The sequence below is a fragment of the Saimiri boliviensis genome, chromosome 1, assembly GCF_048565385.1.
Source record: "Saimiri boliviensis isolate mSaiBol1 chromosome 1, mSaiBol1.pri, whole genome shotgun sequence".
Classification (NCBI taxonomy): domain Eukaryota; kingdom Metazoa; phylum Chordata; class Mammalia; order Primates; family Cebidae; genus Saimiri; species Saimiri boliviensis.
The window spans coordinates 242,623,121-242,650,867 of NC_133449.1; the positions used below are offsets into that span (position 1 = coordinate 242,623,121).

Below are 27,747 nucleotides of genomic sequence, written 5' to 3' on the forward strand. Positions count from 1 at the left end.
TACTATATATAGTATATACGATATAATCTTCTATATACAATTACTCAATGGTGATTACTTGAGTGTCAGGTGAACGTTGCTGGAGAAAAGATATTTAAGATGACCCTTAAGTACCATTTCTAAATGTTAAAAGCTTTGCTTTTAGTAGAAATTTCTGGGAATCATTTTTATTTGGTTTCATAAAGAAAAAAATTGAGGGAGCTATATGATGACAGTGTGAAAATTCTTTTTAAGTTTTTCTACATGTGGTTAAGAAACATGATAGAGAAAAAGAATGTTATTTAAATGTAGTTACATTCATCTTATCCCCAAATAGTATTTGAAGAAAACAAATACTATTGTTTTTTAAAGCAATATTATTTAAAATGTATATTATAAAGTTGAAATAGAATCACAAAGGAGATAATTTTTCAATTAAGTTGAATTTCAGGAGAATAAAATGTTGAGTCATAAATCTAACAAACTTTCTTTTTTTTTTTTTTTTGAGACGGAGTTTCGCTCTTGTTACCCAGGCTGGAGTGCAATGGCACGATCTCGGCTCACCGCAACCTCTGCCTCCTGGGTTCAGGCAATTCTCCTGCCTCAGCCTCCTGAGTAGCTGGGATTACAGGCACATGCCACCATGCCCAGCTAATTTTTTGTATTTATAGTAGAGACGGGGTTTCACCATGTTGACCAGGATGGTCTCGATCTCTCAACCTCGTGATCCACCAGCCTCGGCCTCCCAAAGTGCTGGGATTACAAGGTTGAGCCACCGCGCCTGGCCTAATCTAACAAACTTTCATCACCAGACAGTAAATTGTTCATCATTTGCTGAAATTTACTTTATGATACTACTGAACTTAGGATGGGCATATGGTATTTGGTAAATCAGACTTGAAAAGATATTTAAGAATGTTTTCAGGCCCACACATTTTCTTCATCAGTCTGACAAATTTTATTCACTTAAATTATTTGAGGAGGTCTCTTTTCTTTCTATACAGTTAATCTACTGTTCTCATCAGTATTTAACAAATACATGATTTCACATATAGCTAATACACTATTACCATATAAACTTATAGAGCCTTCCTAAAAAAGGATGAGAGAGAAACAAAATGAAATTGGACTCATAGGATCATTGCTATATTTACATTAAGCTTTGTCTGTTTCCTTTTAGGCCCACTAACGGGCCAATTTGTAAAACTATTATATTTATCAAACATTATGAAAATAGTATTTTAAAAATTAGCTGAAGAGAGGATTCAATCTGAATTAAAGTGAAATATAAAAATACAAAAACTCTGATACCTCGCACAGTAACTGACTCACCTGCGGCTGACTGATTTCTTCTCCGCTTCTCCCTCTCCAGCTGATTTAACATTCGTACTTGTGTCCTTTTTTAATTTTTTGGCAATTCTTTCTCTCATCAGGTTCTTTTCATCACTGTCAATATAGTCATCGTGCTCTGCACTTTCATCTTCTCCATCCTGTAGAAATGGAAAATGAGTATTTGCCAGGCACTCAATTTCCCCTTTCACTTCTAGAGATCTGTTAGGTCCACTGAATCTCCTAATTGCATTCTAAACTAGGTTTGATTTTTTGTTTTGTTTTCTTTGAATTATAAGCCCTTGAAGAATCTGCTACAGGTGGGAATAGCCCTTGGTTCTGCTCTAAGCCAACTATGTAAGTACGGGATACCCCAGGAAAGGCTGTTTGCTCAATTCATGCCCATCTTCCCAGTGGTTGTCCTTGACATCAGTCCTTTTCCTCTAATGTGTCCTCTATTATATCGCCAATGGTGATCTTCCTAAAATGCAAAATTGATCATAGCACTCTTCTTTTTAACAAACACCCTTCAACTGTTCCTCACTTCCTTTTAAGAAAAACTCAAACTTCTCGCCATTGCCTATGAAGCTCTGCAATGAAGCTCCAGCCTGTTTATACTGGCCAGCTTTCAGCTCTTAGAACACACCAAACTCCCCTGCTTCAGACCATTTTGTATAGCCAGTTCCCTTTACTTTCAACATCCTTTTCCCCTGCTCTTCACATGACAGATTCCTTCAAACTTCAAATCTCAGCTTGTATTTTCTAAATTAGGTATAATCTTTCCTAATTTCCATGCCTTAGCATACATTGTTCTCTGTCCTAGAGGGACCCCACTCTTCACCACTTTCTCTTCCGACTTGGCTAACTCATAACTCTCATATAAGACATAAACAGCATCATATCTTCCAGGAAGGTTTTCTTGACAAGGTCAGATATTCATCCCTTATCTACTATTGACAGCCAGAAAGAGCCTTCTCTTTTGACTGTGATAGTATATAAATCTGTGTTCATGTATGGAAAGTTATATGTAGTTCCTAGTAAATTATCTAATGCACAGATCAATGGGTTTTTATATAAAAAGTGGCATATGCATAATTTGAAAACTTGATCTCTTATGTATCAAAGGAATATCTTTCTTCTGTTTTATTAGCTTTATTAGCCACTATAAGTAATAAAGGTCACTACATACAGTCTTGAATGAGAATCTTTTGAAATGTGTATATAAAAAGGGGATATTACTATAAATGACTGATCCAAGAATTTCCCATATATCGTGTAGGATGCCTACATACCAACATTGAAACTTTTAATACAATAAAAGTATAACATCTGAAGTTTGAGTATTAATGTAATGCTACGTGAGGGGGAGAAAAAATGGACTAGAAATTCATACATAAGATTCTAATGTTGTAGGGAGATACACACACACACACACACACACACACACACACATACACACCCCTAGAGTAAGGAAATATTCTAATACCTAAATAGATCATTATTTTTTGTATTTTTCCAAAATTTGAAATACATAACTATAGAAGTAGTATAGATTACTTTTTAAGAACAATTAATTTTTTATAAAAATATACTTTCTATAAATTGTTCAAACTATATTTCTGCTAAAATAAATACTTACATCATCTGAATCTCCTGAGGCATCACCTTTTTCACTATAAAAAAAAAAAGCAAAAGAAATTTTTGTTTCAAGGTAAAAGTAATAAAATTATTTTGTAACCCAGAAATCTAGAATAGTTTGCTGGGAATAATATTCCAAAAACTTATTTCAACATAGGAATTTAAGAAGGGCATTATAGAGCAGATGGAAACATTCTTTAGAGTCACTTTTTTATAAGTGGAATAAGTATGATTCATTAGTAAATATATGAGTTCACTAGAAGTTGAAAGAAAAAAGCGAACAACAACCAACCGTGCTATTTTAATAACAATGGTCGGCAGAAAACAATTTATTCTATTGGCTTGAAGTAGTCCGGCTGAAAAAACCCAAATCCTTCAAATAAAAGGATGTTAAGATTGTCTTAAAATATGAGTTTTGAAAATGAGCTAAACTCAGTACAACAGCATTGTAGTCCACCTTGAGATATTGGCCTAGTTTACCTTGTGCAATTACATCTAACACCAAGACATCTTCCCTTCTCAAAGAGAAGCAACAAAGGTAACAAGAAAACTTTCTATTAACTCCTCAAGTATATGAGAATTTATAGTTAGTGGACTGGTCCCAAACTCATAACTTCTTCACAAAAACCTTCAACTCTAATGTGTTCACTCGTGATACAATTAAGACAAAAATGCTTCAAAGAAAAAGTTAGCAAAACAACCTTGAATTAAACATTCAACTGTTAAAATTTCTAATACTAACTTGTAAAGATTAAACAATTTTAAATGTAACTCATTCAACAGAGGTAGAAAGCAAGAATGAAAGTGACTGGAGTGTTTGTTTCTCTCTATCATGCTTGAAGTTCTCTACCTCTGTTATCAAAATGCTTTATTTTTTTGGCTGGCTTTAAAATTTTTGACTTATGAGAACCGATGGTTTACTCACAAAAGAAGCAAGAAAATTATCTGAGCCAGAAAATTAAGAACTTAGGATCATACCAACAACTGACTAACCTTTCTACAACGGGAACAGAACTGAGATGTGGATCATCCTTAAGCAAGTCATGACTACTTTTGCTTTTGCCCTTCATGCTCTGGAAAAGAATTTACAATATAATCATGAGTGAGGAAATAAACAGTATTCCTAAATGACAAGTTAACAAATTTACATAAAATCTAGCAATGACATAATAAGAAAAATATGTAAAGAGCCTCTTGAGCATGAGAATATTTATCAATGAACAAATATTTATTAAATGCTTTAATTTCAAAGTTCGTGTTTTCAACAAATGTACATTTTAGAAGGGAAACGACATAAAAAGGTATAAGAAGTAGCATTATAAAACAATTACTGCTGTTATTAAGCATTAACTACGTATATTCTTTGTCCTAGTTACTGTACTCCAAATAGTCCTGCTACTCCTCTCTTCTTCTCTCACCAAATTAAAGTACATGATGTGGAAATTATTAGCCCCATTTTACAGATAGTTAAAGAGATTAAGTAATTTTCTAGAGGGCACAAAACTAGTCAGTGGTAGAGGATCTAGGGTTTATATCCAGGTCTGTCTGACAATAGTACCTATACATCGAAAATCTAAATATATTAATTTTTCTTTTCCTGCAGGCCCCTATGAACTCAGAACACTGGCCTGGTTTCAGAGCTGTAATCCCCTGTTCTACAGACTTCCCTACTGCAGGGTGGGACACCTCAAACTTACCTTTTATCTTGAGGTGGGAAGCTGCTTACCACTCCAGCTCCCAACTCCCAACTAATCACATAAAAGGGAATAGTAAGAGATTAGATTTGACAGAAAGAATAATTTCTGTTTTGAAACATTTTGAAGACAATTTTATTTGGAAAAATTTATTACAAAATATGCCCAGCGCCAATAATCCCAGCTACTTGGGAGGCTGAGGCAGGAGAATCACTTGAACCTGAGAGGTAGAGGTTGCAGTGAGCTGAGACCGTGCTACTGAACTCCAGCCTGGGCAACAGAGCAAGACTCTCTCTCAAAAAAAAGAAGAAACAAAATATGTTAACTAAAATGTTTAAATGTTAGATACAGAGAGATGAAAACACCTCTTTCCCATAAGCTCCATTCACAACTTTTAATTTGAAAAACAGGCTCTTAAAAAGATTTAAAAAAATTTTTTTTCTTGTTATTAGGTTTTTATTGCTATTATGATTTTTTTTAAATTGCATTTTAGGTTTTGGGGTACATGTGAAGAACATGCAAGATTGTTGCATAGTTACACACATGGCAGTGTGGTTTGCTGCCTTCCTTCCCCTCACCTGTATCTGTCATTTCTCCCCAAAAATTTTTATATTAATATGGAGTTCTCCATAGATTTAATCAATTAAAACATGCTTATAGTGCAATTTCATAATATAAACTTTCTCCGACAGTTCATCTAAATATATTCATAATTTTAAAAAGTCATAGAATCTGAATTATGCAATTAATCTAAATTTCTAATTTCATAAACTTACTAAAACTAAGGAGTGATGAAAAAGCAAAATGTCATCTAATTACTTGTAATGTTTGTCCAACTATGAAAAATGGGGGAAAAAAATTCACAAAACAGAGAGTGGTGTAGTAGAAAAAACACAGGACAAGAAGAAAGATAATGGCTGGACCAAATGAGTTTCAAAATTTAATATTCCACAATTCTATGGGGTTTAGTCCAAAACATGTACCATTTGTTGAAACACAGTGATCTCATGAGACCTCAGATACATTGCCCACAAAATGGGAATAATAATAATAGCAGCCTTGCCTATTTCACATAAAAGAATTAATTATCTGCAAAAGTATACAGTGAACATCAAATAACTTAAACAATAAAAGCCTGAACATCTTTTGTTCATGCTTTTCTTCCTTAAAATTCCTTCCTCCTGCATCTCTGGCCATCAGATTATCTTCATCTACCCTCAGAAATAGTCTAATATATAATAACAGAGAATTAACAATTTACTTTACAATTAACAATATAAACTAACATTCACAAAGAAGTGAAATAGTATTGCTCATTAATGGACCAAGAGCTTACTTAGAGATCTGAATTCTAATCTTGCTTTTGTTATTTATTAGCGTAAGTCATTTTCTGATCTGCAGACTAAAAGGCTAGGAACCTCTGTTCATTGTTAATGTATTTTAAAAATGAGTTCTCATATTGAATTCTTGAAAATCACTGAGAGATTTTATGTTTCGCTCCATAAGAAATGATAAGTCTGTGATGTAATTCATATGTTAATTAGCTCCATTTAGCTAATTTTAAAATTGATTAATTTTTAAAATAAGGTTCATTTCTTCCAAAACTTACTTTAAACAGTTGAAAGGAAAAAGGAAAAAACTTGTTTTATACTAACTTAAAATAAGACCTGACAATAGGAGGAATCTGTGTTTAATTTTAATAATCATTACCAATTAGAATTTTAATTAACTTTTAAAATGGAATTAGTATAAAAATATATGAAAAAGGCAAATTTTTAGGCCTCTCTTCCCACTACAGTAGACTCTGGATCCTGAAAGGAGAGAAAGCAAATTGGAGATGAACTGAAGAAATTAGGAGAGAATCCTAAAGAGGATGAAAATGAATTCAGACATTTCCCTTTAAGGCCTATTCTTTCTGAATGACCTACTTTAAGGTTCTTACTTATACCATCAGGTAACAATGAATTTAAAGGAAGAACAAACACCAAATATCTTTTTGAATGTTTTAAAATTGCTTAAAATAAGTTGGCTAATTAAAAGGTTTAGCTGATGAATGACATACTAGATATACTTAGTAAATGCAGTGTTAGGAGCTTCACAGAAAATTCAAAACTATCTGCAAACAAATGTAAAAATGAAAATCAGAGGGACACAGAAAAAATAAGTTATTTGGCACTTTATATCCAAGAACAAAGAGGCAGTAAAACAGTAGGAACTAAATAGAGTACAGGTAGAAGGGGGCAGAGGGAGAGAGGAGAAGGAGTGTGGAGAGTGACAGGGGAGACAGGGAAAGAAAAGAAGAAAGAAAGGAAGGAAGGGAGAAAGAGAGGAAGGGAGGGAGGGAGGGAGGAAGGAGGAAGAAAGGGAGAAAGGGAGGGAGGAAGGGAGGAAGGCAGGGAGGGAAGGAGGGAGGTAGGGAGGAAAAGAGGTAGGAAGGAGAAAAGAGGGAGGGAGGAAAGTACACAGGAGCAACATTGGCCAAGAAGCTGGAAGGTCTGGGGCTCAATCTTTAACTGTATGGACAGTTAATTTTATGAGTCAACTTGGCTAGGCAATGGTGCCCAACTGTTTAGTCAAACACCAGTCTAGAGTTGCTATGAAAATATATTTTAGATGGGATTAGTATTTAAATTAGTAGGCTTTGAGAAGGCAGATTACTCTCCAAAACATGGGTGGGCCCCATCTAATCAGCTGATGGCCTTAAGAGCAAAAACTGAGGTTTCCCAAGGAAGAAAAAATTCTACCTCAAGACTAACAAAGAAACCCTGTCTGAGTTTCCAGCCTGTGTATTCTGAACTTATCAACTATTTACTGAGTCTCCAGCTTGCTGGCCTACTCTACATATTTTGGAATTGCCAGCTCCCACACTTCCATGAGCCAATTCCTATAAATAAAGAGATAGAGTGATAGATCAATAGATAAACAGATCTATTTTATTCTCATTCTCTCTCACACACACATTCTATTGGATGCTTCTGTTTCTCTGGAGAACCCTGACTAATACACTCTGAGATCTTCGGCATAGAACCAGAAAAATTTATTAGTTAAAAAAGGGATTTTAGAGGCCACAATCTGTTCTCCCATGCAATGCAGGAATCTCCTTGACATCAATGCTGACTGGTCAACCATGTCTCAACACCTCAAATGAGCTTACTAACACACACACACACACACACACACAAACACATTTCTTTTTAAATGGCTTCTATTATTAGGAAATTCTCTGATTGGAGAGAAAAAAAAATCTGTGTGTATTTTTCAACCATTCAACCAAGCCTACTTCTACCTTCTAGAACTACAAATAAGGCCTATTATTAGGCATACTATAGAAAGTTTGTTTAGACATACATTAGACAGAATGATGGGTCCCTACAATGTCTATGTCCTAATCCCTCAGAACCTATGAATGTATTACCTTACATGGCAAAAGAGACTTCATATATAAATGAAAGATTCTGAGGTGGGGACATCATCCTGGATTATCAAGATGGATCCAGATGTAATTACAAGAGTCCTTACAAGTGAAAGAGGGAGGCAATAGAGTTAATTTTAGAGTGATGCAGCATGGAAAAGGCTTTATCAGTTATTGCTGGCTTTGACTATAGAAGAAGGGGCACGCCAAAGAATATAGGCCATCTATAGAAGTGGAAAAAGGCAAGAGACCAGATTCTCCGCAAAGCCTCCAGAAAGAAGGCCCTGCAAACTGATATTTAGCCCAGTGAAGCCTATTGCAGACTTCTGACCTCCAGAAACATAAGATACTAAATTCGTTTTGCTTAAAGCCACTAAATTTATGACAATTTGTTAAAACAGCAATACGAAATTAATAAAATATGTTAGTACCTTTGTAAAATTAGCTAAGTCTAAGCAACTAGAAAGACAAGCAAATTAAAGTTGAATATAATTTGATGAGGCAGAAACATTTTACTAATTACATTTTTTAACATTTCTGACTTCCTTTTTGCAAACAGCCTAGCAGCATTCTCCATGCCAGCCCACCTCCCAAGTTTTTTTGGGAAAGTTTAATTTCATAAAATAAACTAAAATAGGACAAAACATCCTTAACTTTATTCTCAAAAGTGGTGAAATTGTCTATCAAGATAACTTTTTCTGGGTGAGGAAAAAGCCCTTCTCTAACTCTGGATTTGAAGTAAAAATGTTAATATGTCTTGCAGGGAAAGAAATACTTTGCCACTGTGAATGTCGTACAATTGATTACTGTATAAAAATCTAGCTATTGAGATACTTTTAAAATGGGCCTGTTTAACTTACCACATAGAAACTAGTTGTCTTGATTGTAAGCTTTAACTTGAAAAATATTTCCTGACATTTGTATTTAAGTTATATGTAAAGATGCATGAATAACTTTTAAACCAATATAGATGTTTGAATAAAAGTATTGTTTAAGAAAGCAACGTGAGGGAGCAATATTCCAGATAAAAATATTTCAAATATTTGAAGTCCAGGATCATATTTGCACTTAGTTTTATTTCTCCCAAGTGTTAATATATCCAGTTCCTCACTGCATTCCCTATGTGAGGCAGTTTTTGGCATCGTCCTTATTCTCCTCACCAACTTCCCTTCCTCTGAATGCATCTAGTTTGTCAAGATCTTTCTTAAGTATCTTCAGAATTGGACAAAATATTGCAAGTATAATCTAAACAATGCAGAGAATGTTAAATTCCTTATTCCAGAGATCATACGCTTAGTAATTCAGCTAGGACTTAAAGGCCATTATGTCATACCTGAAGCTGATTGCATTGAACTCAAGTACGGAATTTACATGTACTCCTATTACATTTCAACTTACTTGTTCAAATAGGCACTAGTTAACAACAAAGCACCCTTTGGACAGAAGTATTCAATTAGCTATAAATCTATCTGACTGTACTATCTCCTAGATCACATTTCTTCATGTTGTCCACAAGAATATCATGAGAGAGTCTGACAATGTGCTTTTCTGAACTCAAGATATGGTTATTACAGCATCCCCTTATCATGCAATCCTATCAAAGAGGAAATGAAGTCAGTCTCGCAAGTCACTTAACCAGAGGTTCAGTTTCCTCATCCATAAAGAAAGGAAGGTGGACAAAATCCCTTTGAGCTATAAGATTCTATGATTCTAAGAGATTTGATCAGGTAGTAGAAAGATACTGAAATAAATAATGAAGGAAAGCTAACCCATGTGGGAGAGTCACCTTGTCATGAATGAGTGGGGTGAAGGGGTGTCTGTAATCCCACACTGATAATCCATAAAACAGAGAGGACTCTATCTTATTTCTCCTTTCACATAAAGTAAAGCCTCAATTCAGACTTTACCAATTATTAACTCGTGATTGGGCAGAAAGGTTCTGGAATAAAGATTAATACTGTGCAGTCACTGAAAAAAGAAACTTGATAAGCAAATGAAGAACGAAACTTTTATTTTTAAGCCCTTTAGAAATACTTAATTTTATGTAAGCACTGAAACTGCAAATTATTCTTAGTCATTAAAACAGACACTTAATTGGCTTTGGCTCCAGAGGTTTCATATATTTAAAAATAGTAAAGCTAAATTTTCAAGGAATATATTCTATTAGCCACAGTTTTCCAACATTCTTTCTCTTCTTACCAAGGTATCTGAACAGTGCTCGTAGTGCAAAAAACTGTATATAAGCAAAATTAAACAAAAATACACTTCTACTTGGATTATCTCCAGAATTTATATGATATACTCAAAAACAATTTCCCTTTCTCTAAGCCAGTAAATTTCAACAGTATTGTTCTTGTTACACTATTTTCTCCAACTAAATTTACCTCCTTGTCCATTACATAAAGCAAACAAAAAAGTTAAATTCTGTGGGCTAGAGATTCTTCAGTGTGCCAAGATCCAATTGCATGTGAAAAATGGGGTTCTTGGTAGGTAATAATGAGGCTGGCTGCACAAGCCACTATCTAGGAGGCTGAGGCTAGGCTGCACAAGCCACTATCTAGGACTCTATGGGAGTACTCAGGAAGGGCAGTAGCCAATTGTGCCAAGATTATGGCTTCTTACCCAAAAAAGCTGAGCTGATAATGACGTTATCAATAGCCCTCCAGACTGGGCATAAGGCCATGAGATTCTATATAACAGTTATGATCACATTAGAGAATTTTCTATTTTGTAGTCCTCTACAAAATTATATATTATATACTATATATACTAAATATAATATATATACTATATAATTGGTATTTTAATCTCAGAACTATTCTAAGTTCTATTTTAAAACATTTGACTTTTAAAGACATTTTTTAATACTGTAAAATAAATCAAAATTAAAACTATCTATATCCTTACAACAGTAAGTGGGACATAACGTTTTCATGTTACAGAAAGGAAAATTGAGGCTCAGAGAGACTAAGTTATCAAAGCTCACGGGGTATCAAGGGAAATTAAAGTTTTAAGAGGAATGTGTATGATCCTAAATCCATGTTATTTCTACTCTAATACACTGCCACTCAAAAGCGGCACAGACTGTATCTGCAATGAGCTCGCAGCTCAGGACTCTATACAATTAATACGTTATAAAGTAAAGGGTATAATGTTGGACTAGTGTACAATGCAAACATAGTCATATGCTTCTTCTGTAATAAAGCAAAAAAGATGTGTTTAAAAGGAAAATGTAAAGTGTCACAAGAAAGGCAAAGGCTGGGTAAGAAAAAGAAAAAAAAAATTTAAAGCTGAAAAAGACATTTAGAAAAGATGGCATTTCAGGTGTTGAAAACAAATATGACTTTGATAGCCAGAGATGAAATGGGACGTTTCAGTTGGGAAAAAGAACATGAGTGAAGGCACAAAAAAACAGAAATGATGAGGCATACACAGAGAGCAGCAAGTCATTCAGATTTGCTAAAGCAGTCTTTCCTACATTTCCCTGGTATGAATTCCTCTGAAAGATACTGAATTCCTCTGGAAGATATCTATCCTTTGGAAGATACTGACACCAGGGAATATAAAGTCACAAAACAAGAAGTTTGAGAAGAAAAAGATAGCAAGTTAAGACTTGGCCAGGGCTTGAGAAACTATTGTGCAATAAGCAGCTGGAGAAAAGAAGGGTAAAGCAGCCTAGAGATGTAGACGTGAGAGTCAGATACAAGCATTTGATGATAACTTTATTCCAAGGCACCTCCTTATGAAAGAGCCAGATGAGAAAATTATGATGACACAATACTAGGATAATAATACTCATGTGATAATGAACTGTATTTGGGTTATAATTTTCTTGGCAGAGAGAAAAGATTTTACTCAGTCCTTCTAAAAGTGTTTAAAGTGTTTCTCAGGTTTAGGAAAGAAAATAAAGAGCAAGACAGCACTATCTGTGACGGTATCCTCGTACATTTCAACCTGAAATGCAAATTGCTTTTGGAGTATAAGTCCACAATATTCAATATAATTTAAAAATATCGTTTTTCTACTTTGTGTAGTAGAAAGACAAAAGATACACTTTGAACATTTAACACATCTGCTGTTACAAAGAGAAAAAATTCAAACTTATTTCCTAATAAAGTTAATCTCAAAGTAATTGTGAACAAAACTTACTTTAGACTAGAAATTTAATTTCAACAAAAAAACTGACAGAAAAACTCCTTTCTCCTACCCTTGCTCTCCAAGGCTGCTCAACCTACTATCCAGGAACCTATGGGATTTAGGGAAGGACAACGGGCCAACTGCCTTCCCCAGCTGCCTTCTACTCTAGAATGCTACGCTACCAGCAACATTTTTTTCACTGGTAAAAAGTTTCACTAGCAGCATAGCATTCTGGGGTAGAAGGCAGCTTTGAGATGTCTTGGGCTTGAGGGAGACAGCTTCTATAGCATTCACAATCATATGAGAGACTCAGCTAGCTTTAAAAGAAAAAAAACCCTCAGTTCCAAATTCTGATTTCATCACCTCTTACTTGCATGATCGTGGATGAGTGATTTAACCCCCTCTAAGTTTCACTTTCTTTATTCTACAAAATTAGAAAAATAATGTCTATATTGCATGGTTGTTAAAGGGATTACATAAAATAGATAGTACAATCAGCAGATAAGAAGATAAATTATTGTAATGCAGTATCATAAATGCTTTGATGGCCACAGACCGATTATCATGGAAAGAAGTACCTAGCTTAGCCTGGGTGGGAGTTCAGTGGCAGGGGGAGGCAGAAGTAGAAGGTGATAGTAGAGCTAAATCTTAAAGAAAAAACAAAAAGTAGGCAAATAAAGGAGAGAGCACACTCCAGGCAAAAGGAAAAACGGGTGGGGGAACTGTGAGGAAGGTATGAGTATGCAAGAAAACTTGACACCTTTAGAAAACAGCAACAAAAAGGAACCCTGGAAGTTTCCAGATCTAACATTTGTGATTTTGTTCATTTACAAACATATCCACAGAATTATGACACACAGTAAATCATTCTGATGAGGCATAAATTTGAATCATGAACAATGCACTGACTAGAGCACTGACATCTAAACAAGATGACTCTTCAGATATTGAGGTGACAGAATGGTGACATTAAAAACCTGGTAAATGGGCCGGGCATGGTGGCTCATGCCTATAATCCCAGCACTTTGGGAGGCCAACACAGGTGGATCACAAGGTCAGGAGTTCAAGATCAGCCTGACCAACATAGTGAAACCCTGTCTCTACTAAAAATACAAGAATTAGCTGGGCATGGTGGCTCATGCCTGTAATCCCAGCTACTCCAGAGGCTGAGGCAGAAGAATTGCTTGAATCCGGAAGGTGGAGGTTGCACTGAGCTGAGATTGTGCCACTGTTCTCCAGACTAGGTGACAGAGCGAGACTCTATCTCAAAAAAAGAAAAAATTGGGAAATGAAGTTTTTGTAAAAACAATAAATTATAGTTTTGACATCTAAAGTAGAGATGTTTCCTAAAGCAACTCTGAACAAGGGATAAGAGCCCAGAAGAAATATTCAGCCTTATCTCCTGGAGTTTAGAATGTTGGTGTACAGGTAAGTGGAAACTGAACTCATGGCATCAAATAGATCACTCAAGGATACAGTAAAAAGCAAGAAAAAATTATGAGCAAAATATTTCATATACATGCCCATTTTAATTATATTTTAATGCCAGGGGTATTAAGTAGAGTGCTTAATACCAACATTAGCCTACAAAAACCATGCTCACTAATAAGGGAATATATAGATAAAGAAGTAAAAACAAGAATAATAATAATGTGCTTTTGATCCACCCGCCTCGGCCTCCCAAAGTGCTGGGATTACAGGCGTGAGCTGAGGTTGCGGTGAGCCAAGATCGCGCCATTGCACTCCAGCCTGGGTAACAAGAGCGAAACTCCGTCTCAAAAAAAAAAAAAAAAAAAATGTGCTTTTAATTCAATGTTATTGTTAGAGTTGGTTAGAAATAGATAATTACATTAAACAATTAAGACTAATAGGTTATAAAGTTTTCATTACAATAATAAAGACTATGAACCTAAACCTTTAGGTCTCAGTGTTCACTAATTTTCAAAAAAGAAAGTCGTATCAGAATCTTTAGGACTAGAAACCTTTGAAGATAATTTTCTTGTAGTATACATACCAGAATTACTGCTCTAAACAATGGCAAGACACTGTGTTTCAGTAATGAGTATTATGATGCAAGCAATATTGAAGAAAACCACATGTAAAGACCTACAGGAAGGACTGGCACAGAAGGCACTGCATAATTCAAGGACATAGATTTAATAGTTACAAAGACCTGGGTTCAATTCCCAGCCATAGCTATTTATTGGTCATGTGACTTTGAGCAAATTATAAACTATAGCTAAATTTATTCATAAAATGAGGATAATAATATCACCCATCTCAAAGGGCTGTGATGAGAATGAAATAAACAAAATAGATATAAATAACATTAAAATGAATATGAGTTTTAGTCTATGATTGTTTAAAACAGTAATGACAATAATCATTATCATTTATCATACCAACTGAACAAATGGCAGTTAGGATCTGAATCATAAAGTTCAACCATTCAAAAAACTGCAAGTCTAATTCAACTGATTTTTTTTTAATGCCAACATTAAAAATAAATAAATACTACAAATTTATGTGGGGAAATAATCTCAAAAGTTGCAAATATTACTGACCACAAATCAATTTACAAATTCAATGAACACTGAGCCTGTCCAAAGTAAAACATGCTGGAGATACAATACATAGCAGGAGATACAATAATGAGTAGACCTTAATCTCTTTTATAAGTTAGAACAAAGGGCAAATTACAGATTACCTGACTAACTCGATTTACTTCCTCCTCTTCTTCCTCAGCTTCCTCTCCAAATGAAAGTAAACTAAAATTTCTAGTCCAAAAAAAAAGAATGAAAGAAAAAATAGAAAGAAAAAGTTAAATCAAACATATTCTTTTCAGAGCAAGAGAACATAATTTATAAGAATAAATACACTCTGACTATTTTTCAAAAAACTGTATTACTTAGTATTCAGCAGAAGTATTCTAACAATCTATATTTTCAGTATGATGTTAAGGCTTTTGCCTCAGAGCACCAATGTTTCCTACATTATACTAACTTTTAATGACCAAAAATCCCTCCTGAGCATTATCATTAAATGTGTTAAGCATGACAGAAATAGTTGAGCTTTTTACATTTATCAAAACTGGAAGCAAATGGAGATTTCTGAAAAACTATTAAGTATGTATCCCTGAGTGCTACAAATGAGAAGCAATTAATCTAGTATTTGGTGAAATATGTTTTAATATTTTTAAATTAATAATGTAATGTATACAAAATTGTCAGATAGAAAAAAATATAAGCAATAAACAGCTAAAACAGCCCATGAAGAGAAAAAGCTAGGTTTGTCTCCTCTGATTCATCAAACAAAAGAAATCTCAAGTAAGATAAGCAATAAGTCACTAAAACTCTCTCTCAAATAGAAAAATGAAAGATGTGGCAGCAAAAACAGATTTTTTGTTTCCCGAAACCTAGAAGCAAGCAATAACCAACATATCATCCCCAACATACTTGCTGGAAACAAAAACACACACAAATTGACTTTAGGGTTTATCGTTAAGATAAATCACAGTGATGACATACTGTATGTAACTATAATGACAGTAACCTTGCATCCAGAGATAGGTTAGTCAAAATAAGCTGATCAAAGAATTTTTAAAAATCAAATAAATAATTCCAGTAAGCAGTTATTTTGCCACAAAATATTCCAAAAAGTTATTTTGCTTATTAAAGTGTCTGGCTCATAGCTAACAGTTTATAAAACAACTTAACTTTATATTTGTAGGATGTCAAGGAAAAGGACTAATAGGTATTGAATGCCTAAACTACTGAATGTTTCCACATACCTCTTCTCATTTAATCCTCATAACAAACAGGTGTTATACTTATTCTAATCTCCATTTTACAGGAAGAGGCAACTGAAGCTTAGAAAGTTTAATCAACTTTGCTTTTTATTAACTAGGTTTGGCAGGATTATATCTAGAATTGATCAAATCAAACAATTACAAGTATAATAAAATCCCTAATAAGGATCCTACAATTCAGTAAAAGAATATGTTGAAATCTAACTCTGCAGTATATACAGACAATGTTAATACTGTAGAGTATTGTCACAAAATACTGAAATTTATTTTTTTATTCCTATTTTTTGGAAAATTATCTTCAGGAAATAAACCAGAATACTGAATGAAACAGCTTTATATTTTAAAATATTTATCATAACATTATTTTTAATAGCACCAAAAAGGAGTGAAAAATAAAAGTTAAATTGCATAATGGAATCATGTAGTTATTAAAAATATTCTTTATACTTTTTCTATATATACTAAGTGAGCATATATTAATTTTAAAATAAGCAACAAACAAAAATTTCTCAACAACTCATTTATGTAAATAATTGTTATAGGGATCATAAAACATCTATCTATTAATACAGATTTCATATGAACAAAGGAGATGACATGTTTGCAGCTTAAGTTTAAGATATACTGCACCAGAATACAAGAGGTGCTCATTTAGAAAACAACAACAACAAAAACAACTAATATGCTTTGGCTCTGTGTCCCCACCCAAATCTTATCTTGAGTAATCCCCATAACTTCCCCACATGTTGAGGGAGGGATCCTGGTGGGAGGTGACTGGATTATGGGGGAGGTTTCCCCAAATCCGTTCTCATGATACTGAGTGAGTTCTCACTAGATCTGATGGTTTTGTAAGTATTTGACAGTTCCTCCTTCACACTTGCTCTCTCCTGTTTTCTTGTGAAGAAGGTGCCCATTTCACCTTCCGTCATGATTGAAGTTTTCTGAGGCCACCCCAGCCATGCAGAACTGTGGGTCAATTAAACTTCTTTTCTTTATAAATTACCCAGTCTCAGGTATATCTTTATAGTAGTGTGAAAACAGGCTAATACAACCACACACTTATAATTCCAATATCTCTCTCGTTCAAACTGGCCTCTCCTTTGCTAGTAAAGAATTACCATAAAAGGAAATAAAGTAAACCAAATGAATAAGTGTCATTTTTCAAGCTGCAGAAAAATCTCTCCACTGTGATTACTTTGTGCCTTTGGGTTTCAATTTCTTTACTTCCTCCTCTGGTTTCTCTTTTTTTGGCCTTTTAATTTCCCTTGGAATAATGTCATCAAAAGGATTAAACAAAACCTAAAAAGAAATATTTTGAAAACATTATTACATTTTAAACATTTCACAAGAAACTAAACACAATATGTAATTCCATTGGTATATTGTCTATATTTTTCCCCACATAAATATTATTCACATAGTGATATGTATATACTATACAACATGCCTCCACTTACATGGCCTCATTGGATTCTCTCAATAATCCGATGTGTAATTAAGGTATATTTTATCCCTATTTTACAAATGGAAAAAATATGAGAAATTGTACATGATACATAGTAAGTAAGACAAACTCAGGTGCTTTGATTCCAAATCAAGTATTCTTGCTTCCTCAATAAAGGATCACTCTTTTTCTTTTCTTTTTTTTTGAAACAGAGTCTCACTCTGTTGCCAGGCTGGAAGGCTGTAGCATGACCTCGGCTCACTGCAACCTCGGCCTCCCGGGTTCAAGTGATTCTCCAGCCTCATTCTCCCAAGAAGCCGAGACTACAGGTGCGTGCCATCACCCCTGGCTAATTTTTTGTATTTTTAGTAGACATGGGGTTTCATCATGTTAGCCAGGATGATCTTGATTTCCTGACCTAGTGATCCACCTGCCTTGGCCTCCCAAAGTGCTGGGATTACAGGTGTGAGTCACTGCACCCAGTGGATCACTCTTAAATTACCTATGAAGTCACTTCTTTGGGATAAATAAACGGAATTCCTTTAACTTTGCATTATGAGGTAAGCTTTTCAGTCATTGGATTATCAGATAAAGTTTCATCTTTGAATTAAAAACTTTTAATTAAAACAATTCTTAACTAGTAATTGTGCCCAAATAAATTAGAGATAAATTAGATGTTAACTTAGTATAAAGCCTTCATCCAATAGTTTAAAAATACTAAGATTCAATTCCTCTTAAATGACAATTTAAGTGCCATATCTCATAATAATCATGCTCCTACCTCACAGCTTTTTATTTTGTGTGGATTATGTGGTCTTTCTTCATCATCAATGTCTACTTCTGACAGTCGCAACATGTTATATACTGTATCCCCTGTAACCTATCAAATTAAAAATATAATGTAATTGAAAATTATTACATTCATCCTTTGACTTAAGAGAAAACCTTTGAAAATATTTTTCAAATAATTAAAAGGTAATTTCACATGATTACATAAAAATATATGCATTTAATAATGCAAATAAAGCAACTTTATCTTAAAAGAGAAAAAGCATGGATGGAATTCAATCCCTCAGTAAGTTTTCAGGAAATTTCCAATATATATTTAATATGTCTTTATTAAAAATATAATGCCAAATAATATCCTACTGACAACTTTTCATTCAAACATCATAAACAAAATTAAACTTTGGAATAGGATAAAATAAGCAAATAGTAACAACAATAATGTGGTAAACGCTTTACAGACATTACTTTATTTAATCTCACAAACATCCTAAAAGTAGAAACTATCATTATCCTTCTACAGATAAGAAAAATGAGGCTCAAAGAAACTATAAAACCAACAGTGATGGCCTTTCTAACTGCTAACTAACTATGCTACACATTGTCTCTGATATGTTAGTTCCATAATCTCAATTGTAAAAACTGACACAGAATGACAACTTAAATCTCATTTTATTATATACTCTTATTTTTAAGAAATAAATAGGGGGAATCGATAAACATCAGACAGGCTCTGTGGGAGTGGCTCAAAAGAATGTGTCAAAGCATATTTCCTAACCCATTGCTGTTATTAATGTATTAACCAACAATATTGCAATTCACAGTTTTAGTGTGATTCCTTTCATTCAGTGTATCTCAACACTTTTAAAACAACACCAGCTTTCCAATTGTACTGAGTTTGGTTTTTCCCTTTCATCATCACAAAATCCAATTTTGCCTGGCATATGGGGGAAATCATTCTTACTGAACCAGCAGAGGGAGCTGATACACTTGTGATGTCTAATATGTCTAAGACTTAAAACATATAGAAACGTATTTATGAGAAGGGAGAAGAGTGAGAGAAGAAAACCTTCAGAATCCCTTTTTAAAGAGAATTTTTGAAAATTCTATAGAAAGGATGTTCCCTAATGTGACAGTAAATGTGAGCAAGATTAAACAGGTACTATTCAAAGTAATATTTACAGTAAGAAGTTTCAGTGTCAACACAAATTCCACTTTAAACTTAAGAAAATCCATCACTAAGAAAATAAACTTTAAACTACTGTTATTACCTAAATGTCTTTCCAAAAATGTAAAAACAATATTGGCTAAGTAGCACATTATTGGCTTATACCATTACTATGATTTTAAAGAAGGAATACACTAAAGTCACAACTAATGACAGAATGAAAGACGAAAAAAGAATTGAGGGTTCCTCAAAGTGCATTATAATAGTAATATATTTCATGATTTTTGAAAAAATAAATATATCCTATGAAATGTTTTTATGAAGGTAGCTCATAGATAAGTTAATCACATGTAGCTTAGAAGCCTAAGGAATAACATAAAACCAAAAACTGAACCACAAGTTTAAAATAACTGGACACTAACCTTTCCAAAGATGGTATGCTTATTGTTAAGTTCATCTGCTCGACCCAGTGTAAAGAAAAACTGGCTGCCATTATCATGAGAACCAGCATTTGCCATGGCAACCAGTCCTCTCCGATTAAAACGCAACCGTGAATGAAATTCATCCTGGAACGTTAAAAAGATTTAGTGAATGTCCTCAGTTATAAGACCTTTCATATGCAGCTATTGAACTTGACCTGCAAGGTCCCATACAACTTCTAATAAAAAATACAGACATTTTATTTAATTGATTTTCAAGTACCTACTATTCTTTCAATGTTATTAAACTTGAATTCACTAGACTATATCTTCTAAATATACTTAGACAGAAATATACCCTATTTTGTAGAAAGTAGCTTAATTAAACTTAAAGGAAGAGTACCTAAGGGGGAATGGATTTCTAAGCAGTTTCCCTATTCTCATCCCAAAGTCAGCTAAGCTTTTGAAAACTTCTATTATTTCTCCCAGTAAACTACCTTTGAGCCATTGCAGAGTCTTCAAGTATTACTCCTTCCCATCTCATTCTAAATGTCATTAAACGATTGCTCTCTTCTTGTTTTTTAACTCAAATAATCTACTATGATTGTGTTATATAATTTTATCATGTCTTTTTAAGTCCAAAGTTGAATCTTCTCTGAAATGGCACTGATTTTATTTGCCAGTTTTCAAAAGAGCAGGAACAAGCCTTTCTAAAGTGATTTTCTCACTATGATAGAGCTACTTAACAAATATATTAGTCTCTTAGTTAACAGAATTTCTATCCAACCTGATACTGAACTCATTTATAAATGTAGCCATGTTATACAATAAATGCTTTTCACAAAGGAAGATATTTTTCCTTAATAAATAATTCTCAAGAGATCTGAACTCAATCATAACTCTGTAATCAAAATGATCTAATTGAAAAATGTAACAAGACAACTGTATTACCTGAAAATAATGAAACAAAATCTCAAGTTAGGAAGGAACTGTCAAAAAGAGTTATTCTGTTACACTAAATAAAATAATAAAAGAATGCTTCTGACTAGATGGAGTCTCTAAAATCATGAGAAGTCTTACCATGATAAAATGTAAAATAGTCTAAAAGTGACATCTGAAACTTTTAAAATAACTATTCCACATTTCTAAGGCCATTATCATCTGGAAATTAAAGCAAACAGTTCAAATATTTTCTTCAAGAATCACACAATGACTCAGTAAAAGATGAAAGGAAAATGCAGACACTCTATCGCATTAGTATAAAAACAAATTGTCAAAAACTCTCATATTTTAAGCAATATCAATGTTTACTCATTCAAACACAACTTTTAGCTTTTACTTGAACCTGTTATTGTTCTTAATATCTTTGCTATCACATTAACACTTTTTCTTCTTAGATCTATATTGGCAGTTAAAAAATCACGACCTGTTCTTGATTAATGCACATTTTATGGACCATTTTTTTTTTTTTTTTGAGACACAGTCTCCTTCTATTGCCCAGACTGGAGTGCAGTGGTTAGATCTCAGCTCACAGCAACCTTTGCCTCCTGGATTCAAGCGATTCTCCTGCCTCAGCCTCCTGAGTAACTGGGATTACAAGCACATGCCACCATGGCCGGCTAATTTTGTATTTTTAGTAAGATGGGGTTTCACCATGTTGGCCAGGCTAGTCTCAAACTCCTGACCTCAAGTGATCCATCCCCCTCAGCTTCCCAAAGTCCTGCATCCAGCCTGATTTTTACATCTATGGATTTTTTTTTTTCCTCTATGGAACACAATCGTTTTCAATTAAGCAATCTCAGCTGACTTGCAAATAGCAATAATAACAACAACAATAATAAAAATAGTAATTCAGTCTTACTTTGAATGGTGCTCCATAGATAGACTCTCCACCAGTCCCTGTGCCAGTGGGATCTCCACCTTGGACTATGAAACCAGGCACAACTCTATGAAAAATGGTATTGTCATAATAAGCTGGAAAAAATTAAAAATAATTTATTAATGTCGAAATTTAATCATATCTACAGTTACCAAAATTAATACAGCTAGAGTCAAAAGACTTATTTTCCAGAATGTTAAATAGGTTCCCAAGCCAAAACCTTTTATATCCTCCTTCTTATAAAATTGCTACTTCTCAAAACAGCACACATTTCTACAGAAACCATCATTGTTCACTTTTTGTTTTTATTTCTAGGATCTCTCAAGCTCTGGATTTGTTTCAAAATAGAAATTAGAGAGTTCTGGTATGGAGGAGAAGCAATTGTGCTCCAGGGAACATTTGTCAATTTCTGAAAACATTTTTGGTTATTTGTAAAAATGGGACAAACTAATGATATCTAATGAATAGATGTCAGTAGTGAGCACAGTGAGCAGAGATAGTGCTAAACATCCTATAGTGCAAAAGACAGTCCCCACAACAGATAATTGCCAGCCCAAAATGTCAACTGTGTAGAGACTGAGAAACCCCAGCAGAAATGAATATCTTATTTCCTACTGCTTCCTCTTTTCCTCATAGGAAATTAATTAATATATAGACTTATAATATATCAAAATTAGTTATTAGTTATAGGTCCAGAACCATCAATACATCCTCCTCAAGAAACTTTGAATAAATAAAACAAATAATAAACACAATACATACTTGAGTCCAATTAGACTCAATCAGTTTGCTAAATGATTGAAATAAATTGTTCATATTTACATGTCATTCAAAAATAAACAATTGGAGTATATAATTTAGAACTCATAAATATACAGGAGAGATCATTTATGATCCCCTATACTATATATTATCCAAAACCTAAATCATTAGGGTACTTCATAGAAGAAAAAGAAGTTAACTTGGGTATGGCAGAAGCATGCAACTTGGTGAGGCAAAGCATAAGTGAAAAATTGAGCAGGAAGCAGGAATCAGAGTTTGCCTGAATAAGAGAATTTATATTAAGAAGTAGCAATATGACCAACATGCATAAGAAAAAATGTTTAATATTATTAGTTATTAGAGAAGTGAAAATCAAAACCACGATCAGATATTACTTCATACCCACTAGAATGGCTAACATCAAAAACCTTAAAAGAATAAGTGTTGGTAAGGATGTAATAAAATTGGAACCCTTTTACATTGCTGGTGGGAATATAGAATGTTATAAAAAGTTAAACACAGAATTAGCGTGTGTTCCACCAATTCTGCTTCTAGGTATATGTGTGTGTATACAAGTAATATATATGTTTATATACTAATACATAGTTTATAAATGTAAATAGTATACATAATTCACATATAAACAGTATATATATTTAATATATAAGTAATTATAACAGTAGTTATGTTATTTTGATATATAGTGTTACTATATATAATATATACAATTGTTTATATAATACATAAAATTGTTAATATACATTATATATTGTTAATATATAGTATATAATTAAATATACTATATATTAAATATATATAATATATATTAAATTATATTATATAATATATTTAATTATATACTATATATTAACAATATATATAATATATATATCACCATGCACATGATTAGATTTGCTTTATCCAAACATTTTATATATATATATATAGTTTATATATATATCCAAAAGAATTGAATGCTTATATATATAAATATACATTTTGTTTATTTGTATATATGTATACAAAACAATTGAAAACAAATAATCAAATACTCATTCATACACAAATGTTCATAGCAGCACTATTCACAAGAGCCAACAGTTGTAAACAATTCAAATGTCTGTCAATGGATGAATGGATAAATAAAATGTGATGTATACATATGATAGAATCTGACTATCACAAAAGGTAATGAAATACTGATACATGCTACAAAATGGATGAACTTCAAAAACATGCTAAGTGAAAGAACCCAAACACAAAGTCGCATATTGTCTGACTCCATTTTTAAGAAATCGCTAGAATAGGTAAATCTGCAGAGATGGAAAATAGACTGGTGGTTGCTGGGGGCTGTAGGTAGAGGAGGGGCATATTAGTCCATTCTCACACTGCTATGACGAAATACCTGAGACCGAATAATTTATAAAGGAAAGAGGTTTAATTGAGAGTTTCGCATTGCTGGGGAGGCCTCAGGAAACTTACAATCATGGTGGATGGCAAAGAACAGGTAGGTAGTTTCTTCACCAGGCAGCAGGATGGAGTGAGTGCAAGCAGAGGAAATGCCAGGTGCTTACTCATTATTGCAAAAATCGTTATGGGAGAAAATGCTCCTATGATCCAATTGCTTCCACCTGGTCCTGGCTGTGACACGTGGGGATTATGGGGATTACAATTCAAGGTGAGATTTGGGTGGGACACAGAGCCAAACCATATCAAGGGGAGATTGGAGAATGACTGGGTTAATGGATACAGAGCTTTCTTTTGGGGTAATACAATGTTTTAGAACTACACAGAGATGCCAATTGCATAACATAGTGAATGTACTGACCCTGAACTGTACATTTTAAAATAATTAGTTCTATGTTATATAAACTTCACCACAGTTTTAAAAAAAAATCCTTTAGGTGAAGGAAATAAATTATTTTACATCACTGAAATTAGTTCTGTGCTTACATTAGGTAAGCACAAGAGGAAACATAAGTAGAATATATACATAACCCTGAAGGAAGTACTGAATAAACAAAGCTATTAGTTTTTTGTTGTAAAAACAAACAAAAAGCAAGTAGCAATAAAGCAGGCTGTGGTTGAGCCCAATTATTAAGTTAGGTGGTCATGACTGAATCGCATGCTGAGGGTTACAAAGCAGAAAAATGGAAAGAGCACAGTTCCCTAAAGATTTCAGTGACCTGCAGAACTAACAGCAGATTTCTTGACATACCGGACAATAAATATCTTTATTATTTAAATCATTTTGAGTTGAGTCTTCTATTACTTGTAACTGAATACAACTTGAATACAACTCATTCAATGAAAAATATTTATCAAGTATCTACTATGGGCCAGGCATTTAACTGATATAATTACTGACATAATTTATAAAGTTCCTATTTTAGTGGCTCGCAGATACCCTCATAATTATTTATACATGCAAGGTATAACTGGATATGTAATGCATATTTTTAAAAAATGTAATCTGTATTCTAACAGCTATATTCGGTACAGAGTACAAAAGAAAAAGCAGAAAGGAAAATTAGCTGATTTTGCTCAGTCCCTTTTCCCAGTGAAGGGCAGTTGGGCTGTATTTACAAGAGCTCCCTAATGCAGACCAAGTTCCCTCTGGTTACAAATAGAAACTACAAAAACCAAAAGGTCTAAAAGTGTCTCTCCTATATTCCTAGGTAACAGTTTCAACAGCTACACTAACACTGTATGCAGCAGTCAGGAGTTTCAGTCTTACCTTTTTCTAGCTGTACAACCATAAACTCCATTTTCTCATAAAACTAATAACATAAATTAAGGCACTGTGTCAATCTGAAGATTAAGTAATGTAAAAGCAAACTACACATTTTCAGGTTCAACACAAATATGAGGACAATTGCTACAAATTCATATTCAAATTTGAATATAAAATATACCCCAGTGTATATAATATAATGAATATTGCTTTAGACCCGTAAGAAGCAGTCAACCGACACTTTCTGAGCACTGTGCACATGATCAGATTTGCCTTTGCAAAACATCACTCAAATACCCAGGGTGAATATATTACAAAGAGACACGACTGGAGAGGGGTGGGGAGAAAGAGAGAGAGAGAGAGAGAGATCGAGAGAGAGAGAGAGAGAGAGAGAGAGAGAAAACGCAAGAGAGAGCACAAGCACATGCAGTGGAAAGCCAGTGAGAGAATGCAAGCAAGCAAACTATTGTCCCGAGAGTCAAAACAGAACTATGGCTTATCTTACGACACACAGATTCAAGAACTACTTATGAAGCAAGATCCATAAAAACCCAGATATATGTTATCTGTGAGGGAAAAAGGACATGGAAGAGGTCTTTATTACTTGTGTTTTCAAATTTTAGAATTATACCATTTTATTTCTTTTTCCTATTTCCCATTAAATCTTTCAGTGATGCTGGCTTTTTAAGGTTTTCTTTATAATTTTTCTAGTTATATTCCTGTTGAATACAAGAAATTATTATAATACTATATATGAATGAGTAAACATTTTCTATACTGTCTACACTATAACTTTGTATTCTAACATAGATGTAATTTCCAATATCCATAAATCTTCCATATCTACTATTTCTACTTCTTTGTAGTTTATTAATAATCACTATTGAACTATGCATTTATAGTTATCTTTAGAATACCCTATAAAATATTTTGCTGCTTGCAGTAATGTTTATTTGATTTTCTTAAATTTTTATGTATCGTCCCGACAAAAATTTTGAAAAGCTTTATTATTTCATTATGCATATTCATAATATCCTCCTGAATGTTCTCCACTACTGAAAAAATATATTTAAATGTATCTTAAATATGAAACAAAGTTCCTATTTGATTGCTGTCATTCTAGTATTTATCACATAGTTTTTATTTCTGGCTACAATAATATATGGGCATTATCATATATTTTGACAAATTATATTTGTTGCCCAAATTCATAGAGGAATTTGTATTTGCATTTTAAGGTAAAGTTGTTACATGTTTCTTCTTCTAGAATTCTGTTTTGTGTTTAACTGAGTAAATATTATCATTAATAACTTTTTATCTTCACTGTCACATTATATCCAGATGTTTTCTGCTTGTCTAACACTCATCTTGTGATCAGTCTGTGCTATTTACTCCAGCCTGTTATTTTTTTAAACAAATATTTTAGTTTTGTTAAGGTATTTCTTTTAATTTGTAGCATATTTATGCTCATATTTGTCACTCTAAAGAATTAGTAAACTATCATTAAAGAATACAAGATAACTGATGAAGTATGGACCCTGATGAGACAAAGATGATGTAAAATAAAGGTGAAGAGATAAATAGTTACATGATGTATTTTAAACATTTTGATTTTCTTATCCACTCCTCCCTCTGTTCCCCACTTGTCTATAAAACAAACATAAAATTGTACTCTTTCCTCATACTAGAGAAACTAATGAAATTATCAAAGCTAATAAGCTTCTCTTTCCTTCCTTTATATCTTTTTTGCCCTATTTTTTAGTTGATAATTTTTTTAAAGTTCCACTATTTTAAATGTCAACCTAAGTATGCTGCAAAGACAAAAAACTTACCATTAAGTCTGTATAATGCAGATCTTTTGGTTTTGTAAAGCCTGTACACCCTCCTTTGGCTGTGAACATCATTTTAGTTGAGGGCCATGTCTGAGACTGCACTCCTACTTGTTCACATTTTTATTCACCTGCTTTTAAATTCTGGAAACCATGCTTTAAAAAAATTGATATGAGTGTTTCAAGATCTAGAAACATTATGACTCGTCTAAATCATAGAAGCAAATAACTAAAAAGAGGTTTTCTGGATTATATTTTTGAAACCTTGACTTATTTAGGAGTATCCTTGTTTAAATCAGTCTTCTTAGGCTTCATGTTAGCCTTTCCAATAATAATTCTATCTCTATTCAATTAAGAGAATTGATGAATTTGATTAAGGGAATAGCTCTGGTTATTTTTTAAATTATTTTTCCATTCTTTCTTCTTTCTCCTTGCATTATTATAAATAGGGGAGTAATTGTTGTAATAACTGAGTTTCGTCATCACCCAATTTAAGAACCTCATTCCTTCTTCACTGTCACATTGTATCCAGATGTTTTCTGCTTCTTCCATTCGCCTGGTCACAGACTGCAATTTACCATTCATTCTTTCTAATGTTTTTCTAATTTCACTCTCCTGTAAAATTTGAGCTTTTGATTGTTCAAAACTTCTTACCAGAAACAAGTCTGACTTTTCCATGTCTCCTGTGTTTCTAAACTTGGTTAACAGATATTTGAGGCCTCTCTGACT

The 27,747-nt window shown here is 33.3% G+C and overlaps 1 protein-coding gene across 1 annotated transcript in view; it reads right to left on the reverse strand.

Moving 5' to 3' along the window:
• Positions 1-27,747, reverse strand: part of CWC27 (CWC27 spliceosome associated cyclophilin) — a 269,385-nt gene that overhangs the window by 232,746 nt on the left and 8,892 nt on the right. The window contains exons 3-10 of the mRNA XM_003925798.4: positions 21,676-21,788; positions 19,818-19,961; positions 18,223-18,321; positions 17,193-17,296; positions 14,897-14,966; positions 3,940-4,019; positions 2,948-2,981; positions 1,312-1,469 (exon numbers count right to left, since the gene is read on the reverse strand). Coding sequence (XP_003925847.3) covers positions 1,312-1,469; positions 2,948-2,981; positions 3,940-4,019; positions 14,897-14,966; positions 17,193-17,296; positions 18,223-18,321; positions 19,818-19,961; positions 21,676-21,788 — 802 coding nt within the window. The remainder of the gene's footprint in view (positions 1-1,311; positions 1,470-2,947; positions 2,982-3,939; positions 4,020-14,896; positions 14,967-17,192; positions 17,297-18,222; positions 18,322-19,817; positions 19,962-21,675; positions 21,789-27,747) is intronic.